We start from the raw sequence: 14706 nt of genomic DNA on the forward strand, positions 1-14706 counted from the left end.
GGCTTGGAAGTGCACGAGAAGGACAAGCTTTGATGAGCCAAATGAACTTTTCTCATTACTGATTGTATTCAAGCTTATTTGATTCTGGAGTTGAAGGGGCAGTCCTTGAAGGAGGGAAACACGCTCTTCAGAACTGAAAATACAACTTCCGAAGATCTAAGGAACCCCTGAAAACGTTTCTGTTAAGATTAACCAGCTGATTTTATTACATACCATCGTGATTCCTAAACTCCAGACATCAGACTTCACATTGTACCCTTTCTGGTTCAGGTCTGGGTTAATCCTCTCGGGCTGCAAAATAAAACAAACTTGCACCATGATCAACTGGCAGGAAAGTATGGTGCAAAAACCACCACCATTGAAAAAGGGAGTGCACAAATAGTGTTACAGAACCATTAGAGCTCAACTCAGATGAAGTATGCCTTTTCCTTTGATCTAATATTATCTCTAATTTCTCTTGTAAGACATGGTTTGCCATTTTTCCCGTTTTATTTTTGCGACAAGCAGGAATGAACAATTGTTGAAGTTCACCCATGCACTCTTTGAATGCTTGCCATTGCCTACCCACCGTCTTTCCTTTATGTAGCATTCCAACTCATCATAGCCAACTCATGTCTCATATCATCGCAGTGTCCTTTATTTAGATTCAGAATCTTGGTCTCAGAATCAACTACGTCTTAAATTGCATCAGGCTGAGCCTGGCACATGTTGCGGACGCGTTGACTCTACTCAACGCGTCCACCCATAGACTCTATCGCTCCTCCCAGCCCCTCCTCCCGCTTGCGCTTCAGCTCCTCAGTCTGCGTCTCCTCCGACCCCATAAACTCCTAGTAAATGTCCGAGACGCTCCCTTCTCCGACCCATCCTCTGGAAACTACCCTGTCCTGAATCCCCCTTAGCGGTAGGAGCGGGAAGGTTGACACCTGTTAATGTACGAAGTCCCGCACCTGCAGATACAATTCGTTTCCCCTCGCCAACCCAAACTTCTCCTCCAGCGCCCTCATACTCGGAAAGCTCCCCTCTATAAACATATCCCCCATCCTCTCAATCCCTGCTCTCCGTCATATCTGGAATCCCCCATCCACACTTCCCGAGGCAAACCAGTGATTATTACAGATTGGGGACCAGACCGATGCTCCCTCTGCTCCCACATGTCTCCTCCATTGCCCCCAGACTCTCAGGGCCGCCACCACCACGGGGCTGGTGGAGTACCGTGTCGGCGGGAACGGCAGAGGCGCAGTTACCAACGTCCCCAAACTCGTGCCCTTGCATGAAGCCGCCTCCATACGCTCCCTTGCAGACCCCTCCCCCACCACCCACTTCCTGATCATGGCTATATTCGCCGCCCAGTAATAGTTACTACAATTTGGAAGCGCCAGCCCGCCCTCTCCCCGACTCCGCTCAAGCATTACCTTCCTTACCTGCGGGGTCTGGCCCGCCCAAACAAAGCCAGAGATCATTTTGTTGACCCGTTTAAAAAAGGACCGCGGGATAAAGTTGGGGAGACATTGAAACACGAACAGGTATCTCGGGAGGACCGTCATCTTCACCGTCTGCACCCTCCCAGCTAATGACAACGGGAACGCATCCCATCTCTGAAAATCGTCCTTCATTTGGTCTACTAGCCGAGCCAGATTTAATTTATGCAGCCGGTCCCATTCCCGCACCATTTGAATGCCTAGGTGCCTAAAGCTTCCCCCTACTAATCTAAACGGCAGCTCCCCCAATCGCCTGTCCTGTCCCCTCGCCTGGGCGCAACCATCTCACTTTTCCCCATATTTAGCTTATACCCCAAAAACCGGCCAAATTCTCCCAGAATCCTCATGATTTCTTCCATCCCCTCTAATGGGTCCGATACATACAGAAGCAGGTCATCTGCATAGAGCGAGACTCTGTGCTCCACAACCCACCAGACCAGTCACTTTCAACCCCTTGAGGCCCTCAAGAGCCATTGCCAACGGCTCTTTAGCTAGCGCGAACAACAGTGGGAGAGGGGACATCCTTGTCTCGTCCCCCGGTGCAGTCTAAAATAGTCCGATGTTGTCCTATTCGTCCGTACACTTGCCACAGGAGCCTGATACAGCAACCTGACCCAGTCAATAAAGCCCCGCCCGACATTGAACCGTCCCAGTATCTCCCACAGATAGTCCCATTTCTACCCGATCAAAAGCCTTTGCTGCATCCATTGCGATCACTACCTCCACCTCCCTACCTTCCGGGGGCATCATGATCACATTTAACAACCTTCTTACATTGGTCACCAACTGCCTACCCTTAACAAACCCCGCCTGGTCCTCCCCAATAACGTCTGGAACACAATCCTCAATCCTGGACGCCAAAATGTTGGCTAGCAGTTTGGCGTCCACATTCAACAGGAATATTGACCTGTAGGACCCACACAGCTCCTTGTTCTTGTCCCGCTTCAGAATCAGCGAATCGTGACCTGTGACATCGTCGGGGGCAGCACCCCTCTTTCCCTTGCCTCATTGAACATCCTCATCAACATCGGCCCCAATATCCAAGAGAACTTTTTATAAAACTCCACTGGGTATCCATCCGGCCCCAGGGCTTTAACCGCCTGCATGGCGTTCAGACCCTCCACTATCTCTTCCAACCTGATCGGGGCCCCCAGCCCTTCTACCCGCTCCCCGTCCACCTTTGGGAAATTCAGCCTCCCAAGAAGTGCCACATCCCCTCCAGCCCCGTAGGGGGTTCCGACCTATACAGCCTACTGTAGAAATCCCTAACCGCCTTATTCACCCCTGCTGAATCTACGACCAGGTTCCCATCTCCGTCATTTATTTTCCCCATCTCCCTGGCTGCCTCCCTCTTTCTAAGCTGCTATGTAAGCATTCTGATGGCCTTCTCTCCATACTCATCGATCGCCCCCCTCGCCTTTCTCAGCTGCTCCACTGCCCTCCCTGTGGTTAACAAGCCAAACTCCCCCTGTAGCCTCCGCCGTTCCCTTAAAAGTCCTGCCTCTGGGGTCTCTGCATACCTTCCATCGATCTGTAGTATTTCCTTAACCAGTCGGTCCTTCTCTGCCCTGTCCACCGTCTCCCTCTGGACCCGTATCAAGGTCAGTTCCCCTCTGACCACCGCCTTCAGTGCTTCCCAGACCATCGCTGCTGAAATTTCCCCCATGTCGTTGACCTGCACGTAGTTCTGAATAAGTTTCCTCAGCCGCTCGCACAACCCTTTGTCAACCAAAAGTCCCACATCTAACCTTTACTGCGGGCGCTCGTTATGGTCTTTACTAACCTGCAGGTCAACCCATGGCCTGAGATTGTGATCGCCGAGTACACCATGTCCACCAGCCCTGCCAGTAAAGCCCTGCTCAAAATGAAGAAATTGATCCGGGAGTACACTTTATGCACGTGTGAGGAGAAGGAGAACTCCTTCACCATCGGCTGCCCAAATCTCCATTGATCCACCCCCACCAAATGCTCCATGAACCCTTTTAGTTCTTTTGTCATTGCTGGCACCCTGCCCATTTTCGAGCTTGGACGGTCCAAGCCAGGGTCCATAACGGTGTTGAAGTCCCCTTCCACGACCAACCTGTGCGAATCCAGGTCCGGTATCTTCCCCAGCATCCTCTTTATAAACTCCACATCATCCCAATTTGGCGTATTCACATTTACTAATACCACCTGCACCCCCTCCAGTTTCCCACTGACCATAATGTACCGACCTCCCATGTCCGAAACTATTCTACCCACCTCAAACACCACCCGCTTATTGATCAGGATCGCAACTCCTCTAGTCTTTGAATCCAGTCCCGAGTGAAAGACCTGACTGACCCAGCCTTTCCTCAATCTAACCTGGTCAGTTACTCTAAGGTGCGTCTCCTGCAACATTACCACGTCCACCTTCAATCCCCTAAGATGCACGAACATACATGCTCTCTTGACCGGCCCATTTAACCTTCGAACATTCCAGGTGATCAGCCTAGTTGGGGGCCTCATTGCGCCCACCCCCCTAGTAACTACACCATATCTTGATGAAGAATTCGGCCATATTATGGCCACTCATCCCCAAGGGGTTCCTCAACATGTTAGTCCAGAAAACCATCCAGGAATTCCTACTCTTATGGTATTGTTACCAATTTGATTTGCCCAATCCATCTGCAGATTTAAGTGATCTATAATTACAGATGTTTCTTTAATCATATGCATCTCTAATTTCCTATCTCCAACATCACCACAACAGTTTGGGGGTCTGTACACAACCCTTCACTAATGTTTTTGCTCCTCTGTTTCTGAGCTCTACCAACACAGACTCCACATCATCGGAGATAATGTCCTTCCTCACGAATTATTTCCTCTTTAATCAGCAAAGCAACTCTGCCATCTTTTCCTTTTTGTTTGTCCTTCCTAAATATTGAATACCCCTGGGTGTTCAGTTCCCATCCCTGGTCACCCTGCAGCGATATCGCTGTAATCCCAGCTATATCATACCAGTTTACCTCTACTTGCGCGATTAATTCATCCACTGTATTGCGAATGCTCTGTGCATTAACGCACTTATCCTTAAGGCTCCCTTTTTAACATTCCTTGTTCTGTTCCCATTATGTTTCTTGTGACCCTGTTTGATTCTGGCCCTTAGTTTCTCTGCCTGTTACTTTTCTTATTCCCCTTTGACTTTTATTCTTATTTCCTCCTCCTCTGACTCCTTGCATAGGCTTCCATTCCCCTGCCATTTTAGTTTAAACCCTCCCCAACCACTCTAGCAAATACTCCCCCTCGGACATCAGTCCCAGTTCTGCCCAGGTACAATTCACCCAGTTTGTACTCTCCCAGAACTGGTCCCAAACTCCCAGGAATCTGAAACCCTCCCCCTCGCACCATCTCTTCAGCCACCTATTCATCGGATATATCCTGCTATTTCTGCTCTGACTAGCAAGTGGCACTGATAGTAATCTGGAGATCGCTATCTTTGAAGTCCTACTTTTCAACTAACTTCCTAACGCTCTATATTCTGCTTTTAGGATCTCATGATTCTTTTTTTACCTCTGTCATTTGTACCAATGTGCACCAGGACCATTGGCTGTTCACCCTCCTAGTACAGAGGAACTGGGTTGCTGTTTTTCAGATAATTTTCAGATTAAACGGAGGCCCCGACTATCTTTTCAGATGGATGTAAAATACCCCACAGCACTCTTTTGAAGAACAGGGGAATTCCTGCTGGTGTCCTGGTCAATATTTATCCCTCAATCAACATCTCTACAACAGACTATCTGGTCATTATCACACTGGTGTTTGTTGCACCTCATCTAGTGTCATCTGGTTGCTGTATTGTGTACATTATAATAGTGACAATACACAAAAAAACACATTATTGATTGTAAAGTGTTTTGGGGCATTGTGAGGTCTTGAAAGGCACTGTCCGCTGTTGTCGTCGTTCTCCCCCCCGCACTCCCCCTCCCCCCACTACATCCAGCACATTAATGGGTACAAATATTCACCAAGAAGCACAGTGCTCTCGGTTGATATAAATATTGAGGACAAGAGAGACATAATTCTAAGTTTACACTCACAGCCATGTACGGTTTGCAACCTGCATCCATCGTTTTGGCAACCGAGTCCACCAGATATCCACTAATACCAAAGTCGCACATTTTCACATGACCCTCTTTGTTAATAAGAACATTTGACGGTTTCACATCTGTAAAGGATAACCAGCGTTAAATATCAGTTACAAATAATTATTATGCATTCTTGCGAAGAGGGGGCAAGAAATAGGAATAAATTAATGTTGAATAAATAATAAGACTGAAATTTCATAAAGTGTGGGACTTTGCGGAACTTTTAAATTAATGAGAACATGTTGTCACCTGGCTACTATTTACCTACATACACGCAGGTAAAGGCACACTCCAGATGACAGAGGACAGGAGGTCCACTTTCAAGAGTATTAAATGACACTGTACCAGAGCACAATATTTCACCTAAAATGTGAGAAAACACATTCCACGAAGGAAATTTGTTTATTCAAAAGGAAATATTACAGGCAATGCAATTCCATACATTTCTTGCATTTTGTTTGATAATCAGCCAGTCAAAACAACATAAAACAATACAGCACAGGAACTGGCCCCTCGGCCCTCCAAGCCTGCACCGATAGTCCGTCTATTTAGAGTGCCAATTTCCATTCTTTACTATTGGTTCTACCTACTACAAAGCCAGAATTAAAAGGTGCCGAGCTTTTGCACCCTGTTCGGATTGCTTGCTACAAAATTAAACATTGGTTTTGAAAACTGAAGCCATTTTCAATTCTAAAATTAAAATTAAATGGTGAGGATATTAAGGGATATTTGGATTTATTTGTCCTTTATGTCCAAAAGTGTTCATTATCTCTCTTTCCCCAAATGTCTCCAGGAAACGGGTAAATAATATCATTTTTAGCTAAATGTCTCCAGGAAATGAGTAAATAATATCATTTTTAGCTTGGTAATATGTTGTTGCTTCTTTGCTGTGGTAACACGAGCTGTCAAGAGGGAGATGCTAAGTTTAGACCAGATCCTACACACGTGAATAGCTCAGATAGTCAATGTAGACCTCCTCAACAGAACTCTAATCAGCTGGAGGGCAGCCCTGAAAGCATTTAATTTGTGGTTCCAGCACACCAAATGAAAGAAAGGAGAATAACTGTAATAAACAGTGCAGGTTTAGTTCCAAGCCTTTTACAAAAAATACCCTCCAAATTAACAATACAATCAAATGATGCTGCAAAAGCACCTTGCTGCCACCTACTGCAGTGAACATTTTCACTCTCAATTAACTTGAGCAAGACACGATTCATTGGTCTGTTCTGTCTGAAATGGTAGCACTCACCTCTGTGAATCACAGACAGCTTGCTATGCAGGTGTTCTAATGCCTTTACAATCTGCAATAGAAAAAAAAAACACAAAAGAAAACCTTTACTGACTTTCTATACATACTGCAATACTGCTGTCAATACTACGCAGCTTTCCTAAACAGGGCACATTGGTGTAAAAGCAAAGAACAATTGTTGAATAAAACTGAAATGGTTTGACAAAGGATTTCTTTCAAATGTTGACCCATTGTTACTCTTTTGAAGTGCTGATGGATCTGTTTTATGTTTCCAGCACATTCTGATTCATTTACAGTCTCCATCGTTTGCAATTTCTCCCCTTCAATCGCTTAAACACATCCTTATGTATTAAGAGGCACATCTTTTGTTATCAAAAGGATAATTACAAGTATGCTGCATTTTCACCACAAGCAAGTGACATGGCAGTATTCTTTTGTCACAACCTGAGAAAACGTACGTCATTGCAATGACGAATTTAGGACGTACATTTTCATGTCTTTTGTCAGCAATTGAGGAGAGAATTATGAATCGGCAGTGACTTTTCCTTATGCATGGGAGAAGGAAAACAGTCTTTCACCTTATTTTTGTGATATCAGTAGGTGCCTTAAAATATGCATCTAGTTATCTGCACCAATGGGCCAAACAATACTGACTCACCCCAATTGTTAAATGCACCAAATATACACTTAAACACCCATTGCAAAGGGGAGGTCAATACGGTGGGATTTTACAGCATTAAATAGAAGGAATAAAGAAGGTAGGTAAACAACAGAAAATTTTGATAGTGCAATAGTGTAAAACAGATGATAGGAGATGGTCTACTTATTTTTCATTCCATTAAAGTCATTGGAATAAATGCAAAACAGGCTGCCGATTCCCACAACCTATTTAACACGATCACACAAAGTCAAAATTTACCCTGAAGAGACCTGCTTGCTGTTTTCCAGGATGGGGACACTAATGCGTTTGATAACCTATTAACCTGCATGATGTATGTGAAATGATGCATATTCTATGAATTTTGCAGGAGGAAAATAACCAACATTCTATTTACATTCTCAAAATTCAGACAAACTCAGGCACTGACAGGTGTACTTTCAAATGCAGTTTCATGTATGGCATTACTCTGCAGTTCCAAAATGGTATGTGGCACAGACACAAGACACTGTTATAGTGTGTCGAGAGGTCTTACATATGCTGAACTCCGGTATATGCAAATTCAGTCCTTTGTATGCGCATTCACAATTTTGCCTCAAGTAAATAGTGAGCTGAGGAACCCGTCTCTCAAGATGTTCAACCACACAAAAACACAACAACCAAATATATAACCTGGCTGCCATGCTAGCATTCGACCTCTAAACGTGGGAGCAATTCCCAGCAGTCTTGCACATCCAGGCTACATGATGTTGAAACTCTCAGGTGTAACCTGGGAGCACTTTGTTCTGAACCATGCTGGGTCTAGATATTATCTAATAGCTCATAAATTAATTTGAACTGACTTTGTTTTAGACAGGATTTACCAGAAAGGATCCAAGAAAACAGAATGATTTGGTTGGGCAAGAAATGAGCAAAGTCTAACAATTGCATGCTATGTAATTACTGGGTTGGTTAGTTTAGTTGGTTAGAACGTGGTGCTAAAGACTGAAAGCACATGAGAACATGACAAAGAGGAGCTGTTCCATCAAGCTCACTCTGCCATTCAACAGGAACCTGCTTGATTTTCAACCTTAACTGTACAATCTGGCACTATCCCCATTTCCATTAATACCTAAAAAATGTATTTACTGCTGTTTTGAATATACTCGATGAGTAAGCATCCACAGCTTTCCAGAGATTCACAGCCCTTGCGAGTGAAGAAGCTTCTCTTCATCTCAGTCCTTTCTTTTTTAAGCAATTCATTTTCCCTAAATTAAGGGACAATTTAACTTGGCCAATCCACCTACCCTGCACATCTTTGGGTTGTGGGGGTGAAATCCTCGCAAACTCGGGGAGAATGTGCAAACTCCACACGGATAGTGACCCAGAGCTGGAATCGAACCTGAGACTTCGGCCCCGTGAGGCAGCAATGCTAACCACTGCACCACCATGCTGCCCCTTCATCTCAGTCCTAAATGGTCCACCCTAATTCTGATGATGGTGTGACCCCATGTTCGACAGGGAAACATGTTCTCCGCATCTAGCTTGTCAAGGCCTTTAAGAATGGTCTGTGTTTCAGACCATCTCATTCTGCTAAATTTCAGGGAATGTAGGCTAAGTCTGCTCAATCTGTCCTCAATGGACAGTCCCATCCTCCGAGGGACCAATCTAGTGAATGCTGACCAGTAATTCTAGGACTTCTTTAGTGAGACGTGAAACTGTGTCATACATCCACAGAAGGCTGATCATTCCAGGGCAGTGATCAATCACTCACCCTTTCGGTAATGCCAGACTTGTCCACTCTCCAGTTGCTTTCCTGTTCAACAGACAGCCAGCCTGGGAAACGTGCAGAGAGGAGTTAAAACAGATCCTGCCATTAAATTCAGCAGGATTGTTTTTCATGTCAAAGTAGAAAGCACCGGCAACGGTTCAACAACAGCGGCTAAATCACCCAAAACAGGAATTACACTGAATGGGTGCCAGAAATAGCAGAGGAAATCAAACTCAGTCTTATTAACACGATGCAAGACTGGCTTTTACAGAAGTAAATGTTGGAAATTCGGCCCATGGTTCGCGAACAGAGCGGCTGCAGCAAAAAGGCTCCCACAGATCCACAAATGCGGCATTTTTCGGGGGTTTTCCCGGCGGGTTTTTAAAAAGAATTAAAACCCTGCGAAATCCGTTCCACGGGACTGAAGAGAAAAAGAAGAGGAGAGACTGGTCCTGGTCAGCGGAGCAGCTGCATGTGGAGGAGGAGTGGGGATCGGACTAAGAAACTGCCTGAAAGTCGGAGCATGGAGGGGATAAGACAAAAAATAAATAAAACATTTTATGCAACTTTTTTTTCCCCCCCCTCTCCTGTAAATTAAAAAAAAAATTCAAATGAAGACTCACGAAAGAAAAAAAAAAAAAAAATCATTTTTAAATTGAGAAAAAACCCTTGGGAGTTTTTTCTTTGGAAGCAAAAAAAATCTCTATCGTACCAAAACCCAGGGGAAAAAAGAGAAAGGCACATAACAGGAATATGCCTGCAAATAATAAATCGGGGGGGATGGTGAGATGCAAGGAGCAGCAGCGAAGGTGAAGGAAAAAAACAGGAGCTGCGGCCGCGCAGGCAGACGACCCCACGGGGCGAGGCGGGGGTTCAGGCGAATCAGGAAGCGGAAAAGCTGGCGAGCCGAGCAGCGGAGCAGGAACAGGACGCGGCGACCATCCCCCCGCCCCGCACAGGGGGAGGAATGGAGAAGCGTGCTGAAAACAGAGATAAACTCCATAAAGGAGGAGATAAAAACGGAGATAAATGCCATTAGAGAGACACTCAGGATGGGGCTCCACACAAAGATGAAGGAGATGCTGGCGGAGACAACGGACAAAATGCAGCGAACCATCAACGGCCTGGAAAGGAAGGTGGAGGTGCAGGAGAAAACAATTCAGGAGTTGGAGGGGGGCGCCTCGGACCAGAGCGACAGGATGGTAACTCAGGAAACCGAGGTGAAAAGGCTGGTAACGACCCAGGGGAGCCTAAGAGGGAAAGTGGAAGACCAGGAAAATAGGTCCAGACTGCAGAATGTTAAAATAGTGGGTCTGCCAGAGGGGATGGAGGGCAGAGATCCAACAGGCTACGTCACCCAAATGCTGGGCAAGCTAGTGGAAAGGGAGAAGTTTCCAAACCCCCCAGAAATCGACAGGGCGCACGGGTCTCTCCGACCCAGGCCCAAAGCCGGGGAGCAGCCCAGAGCAATTATCGTGAAGCTGCAAAGGTTCCAAGACAGGGAAAAAATGATAAAGTGGACCCGGCAGGCGAAATCGAGCATGTGGGAAGGCGAAGATCATAAGGGTGTACCAGGACATTGGGGCGGACCTGGCCAAAAGAAGGGCTGAATTCAACAAGGCCAAATCAGCACTCTACAAAAGTAATGTGAAATTTGGGATGCTATTCCCGGCCAAACTCGAAGTAACATTTGAGGAGAAGGAGCTGTTTTTTAACACCCCAGCGGCAGCGGAGGAGTTCGTTAGAGCGAACAAACTGGGTGAGGGACAGCCGCAACGGCCATCATGAAAGCGACGGGGATGGAAAAGAAAGGGAGAATCGTAACAAAGAGCGGAGACAGACCGCAAACGGAGACAATAAGATCACGAACTGTACACACATGTTTGGTGTACTGCTCGAGACTGTGCTGACTCGTTCCATCTCTCAATGCAATGGGGGGGGGCAGAGCAAGGTAAACGAGGGTGAGAAAGGCGGACAGGAGAGCGAGACAAGGGCTAGCAAAAGGAAGGTAAAACAGGACCAGAGCAGGGCAAGTACTGGGAGGGGGACCGTGCTAGCGAGGACAGCCAACACAGGAGGGTAGGAAGAAAGGAGGGCCGCAGCTCGCCTCTCAGGAGACGCGAAAAGCTGGAAGGGAATCCGGAGAGGAGACAGAGAGCACAGAGTCTCACTCTGTGCAGATGACCTGCTCCTCTATGTCTCGAAGCCACAGGAGGAACTGAAGGCAAAACTACAAATACTGAAATAGTTTGGAACCTTCTCGGGCTATAAACATAACCTGGGCAAAAGCGAGACATTCCCAGTGAATCCAAACGGGGAGGGAGAGAGCTGGAGGGGCTCCTGTTCAAAACAGCCCAGAACAGATTCCGCTACCTGGGGATCCAGATAGCCAGAGACTGGACACAGATCCACAAGTGGAACCTGACCAGCCTGGTGGAGGAAGAAGCGACCTTCATAGGTGGGGCTCACTCCCACTCTCCCCGACGGGAGATGATCAAGATGAACGTACTGCCAAGATTCCTCTTCCTGTTTAGATCCATTCCGATCTTCATCCCCAAGGCCTTTTTCCAAAACGTAGACAGTCTAATGATGGCGTTTGTGTGGGGGGGGGTAAGAACCCGAGAATTCCCAAACAGACACTGCAAAGAAGGAAAATCAAAGGGGGCTTGGCCTTACCAAACCTACAATACTACCACTGGGCAGCAACGGCAGAAAGAGTGAGGGGATGGGTACAAGAACCAGACACAGATTGGGTACAAATGGAGGAGGCATCCTGTAAAGGAACGACCCTCTGGGCCCTGGCCACAGCAGCACTCTCATCCTCCTCAACAAGATACACAACGCTGAGAACATGGACCCAGCTGAGACAACATTTCGGGATAGCCAAAATTTCCTCCATGGCTCCCATATGCGGCAATCACAGATTCCCCCCAACCATGCTGGATACCACCTTCAAAAGATGGAGGCGGGGCGGGGGCACATTGACGGTCGGGGACTTCCACGTAGGGCACAGACTGGTGACACTAGACGAACTGACGAGGAAGTGGAGGCTAGCAAAAGGACAGGAAATGAGACACTTCCAAACAAAACACTTCCTCCGCAAAGAGACAGTAGGGTACCCCAGGGCCCCAGAAACCACACTACTAGATGACCTGATAGGCACAAGCAACAAAAAGGGGGGCTACGTGGGAAAATATACAGACAGAGCCCGGACTCCACTGGACGAGACCAGACAAAAATGGGAGGACGAACTGGGGACAGAGGTAGGATGGAGACTCTGGAGCGAAGCACTGAGCAGGGTGAACTCCACCTCCTCCTGCGCAAGGCTAAGCCTATTGCAGCTAAAAGTGGTGCACAGAGCGCACCTGACCAGCAGCCGAATGAGCAGGTTCTTCCCGGAGGTGGAGGACAAATATGAGCAGTGCCAGAGGGGCCCGGCCAACCACACCCACACTGTTCTGGGCTTGTCCCAAATTTGCTGGGTTCTGGGCAGCCTTCTCCAAGGCAATGTCCAGGGTTGTGGGGGTGAGGGTGAAGCCATGCCCAATAGTGGCAATCTTCAGGGTATCGGAGCAGCCAGAGTTACACATGGGGAAGGGGGCCAAAGCCCCTGCTTTCGCTTCCCTAATCGCACGCCGGAGAATCCTGCTCGGCTGCATCACCCATAGCTGCAGACCGGAGAAGATTAAGTACGCCACCCGAGGGAAGGCTTCCTGGATACTTGGGGGGCAGTTTGTCAGGCTGTTCCAAAACCTGTTCGAGGCCAGCAACGAGGAGTAATCTAATAAGAATTTTATTGGGGGGGGGGGTACTCCCCCCTTTTTTTCTTTCCACTCTGTCCAGAAAATAAAATAAAAGCACAGCAGAAGCTTGGGGGGGGGGGGGGGGGGGGGGGAAACACACAACGGGGAAGGGGGAGGAACCATAGATCAATCCAGAGGGCAACGAAATGCACATAGGGTCAGTTAAACGAAGAACAAACTAAACCACTCTGTATAATAAAGGAAATTAGCGTGGCAAGAAAAATGTGATGCAACTGCTTATAAATATGGGAAATGGCAATAAAATGATTTTTTTTTAAAAATTCAGCAGGATCTATGGAAAAACCCATGCAGGTAAACAGTCTGCAAATCTTCTCTTCCTGTGGCTCTCTTCCCAGTTCCAGGTTATCGGGTCCCATAGGTTCAAAACTAAAATGAAAAGTCCCTTCCTCATCTGAAATTTTCTTGCACTGGGAAAACAAATATTGCCTGTAATTTGGGTTGGAAACTGTTAAACATGCCAATGAGTCTTCATTGTTCTTAGATGCCTGGCTAGCCACCTTAAAAATAAATGGAACTGAGTGTTCTATTCCCGAACACTTTGATTGACACAAAATTCATTGCCAAAAATAGCTTTAGGAGATGCAAGGAAAAGCAGAACTGTTCGCCATACACTGATCTTTATTCATTGTGGAACTCGGGTGTCACAGGGAGCCATGCAATGCAAACCCGAAAGGCACTTATTGATTTACACGTGTAGGATCCACAAATGTATTTATTTAACTGTTTTAAAATAGAATAGATAAGTTTAGTAATTGGAGTAAAATGCATTGAACATTTTGCTAAACAGTATTATCTCAGCCTACCAAAGAGCCACTAACGTGGACCTCTACACTCAAAAGGTTAATTAACTGGAATCCATCAGAATGCCAAATACTTACAGACACAGCTATTTTCCCCAAAATGTCCTCTGGGAATATTTTCCCTTTCTCAATTACTTTTTTGTAAAATTTATCCAGTGAGGTGTCCAGTAGTTCCATACATATCCACACATCACCCTGAAATACAGAATATGATCACCCAAAAAATTAACACTAAAAGCAACATAAACAACTTAGATTTTTACATTTCCATTTACTTTGTCTATTATACTGAATAAACAGCCACTAGGTTTCAAAAGGTTTATTAATCTCCAAATGCATGACAATCCTTTGCCTCAGAGTCCAGCTTGTTTCTATGGTAGAGACACGGAGGAAAAAGAAGCTGAGCTTAGCTTCTACTACCTTCAATAATTTGGAGGAATTTATAATCTAATTCAAGTGCACAAGATGCCAATATTTTTAATAACATCAAAATACTACAGATGCTGGATTTTGAAATAGGGACAGAAAATGCTGGAAAAACTCAGCAGGTCTGACAACATCTGTGGAGAGAACATAGAACATAGGAAATACAGCACAGAACAGGCCCTTCGGCCCACGATGTTGTGCCGAACCTTTGTCCTACATTAATCATAGATTATCATTGAATTTACAGTGCAGAAGGAGGCCATTCGGCCCTTTGAGTCTGCACCGGCTCTTGGAAAGAGCACCCTACCCAAACTCAACACCTCCACCCAACACCAAGGGCAATTTGGACATTAAGGGCAATTTATCATTGGCCAATTCACCTAACCCGCACATCTTTGGACTGTGGGAGGAAACC

General features: G+C 46.3%; 1 protein-coding gene across 2 annotated transcripts in view; it reads right to left on the reverse strand.

The window, feature by feature from the left end:
- LOC140394130 (dual specificity mitogen-activated protein kinase kinase 3-like) overlaps positions 1-14706 on the reverse strand; it is a 166828-nt gene that overhangs the window by 13497 nt on the left and 138625 nt on the right. For both annotated transcript variants that reach the window (XM_072481006.1, XM_072481008.1), the window contains exons 6-9: positions 13944-14060; positions 6834-6885; positions 5537-5664; positions 214-291 (exon numbers count right to left, since the gene is read on the reverse strand). In XM_072481006.1, the coding sequence (XP_072337107.1) occupies positions 214-291; positions 5537-5664; positions 6834-6885; positions 13944-14060 (375 nt within the window). The remainder of the gene's footprint in view (positions 1-213; positions 292-5536; positions 5665-6833; positions 6886-13943; positions 14061-14706) is intronic.

Source organism: Scyliorhinus torazame, chromosome 17 (assembly GCF_047496885.1).
Source record: "Scyliorhinus torazame isolate Kashiwa2021f chromosome 17, sScyTor2.1, whole genome shotgun sequence".
In the NCBI taxonomy this organism is placed as follows: Eukaryota; Metazoa; Chordata; class Chondrichthyes; order Carcharhiniformes; family Scyliorhinidae; genus Scyliorhinus; species Scyliorhinus torazame.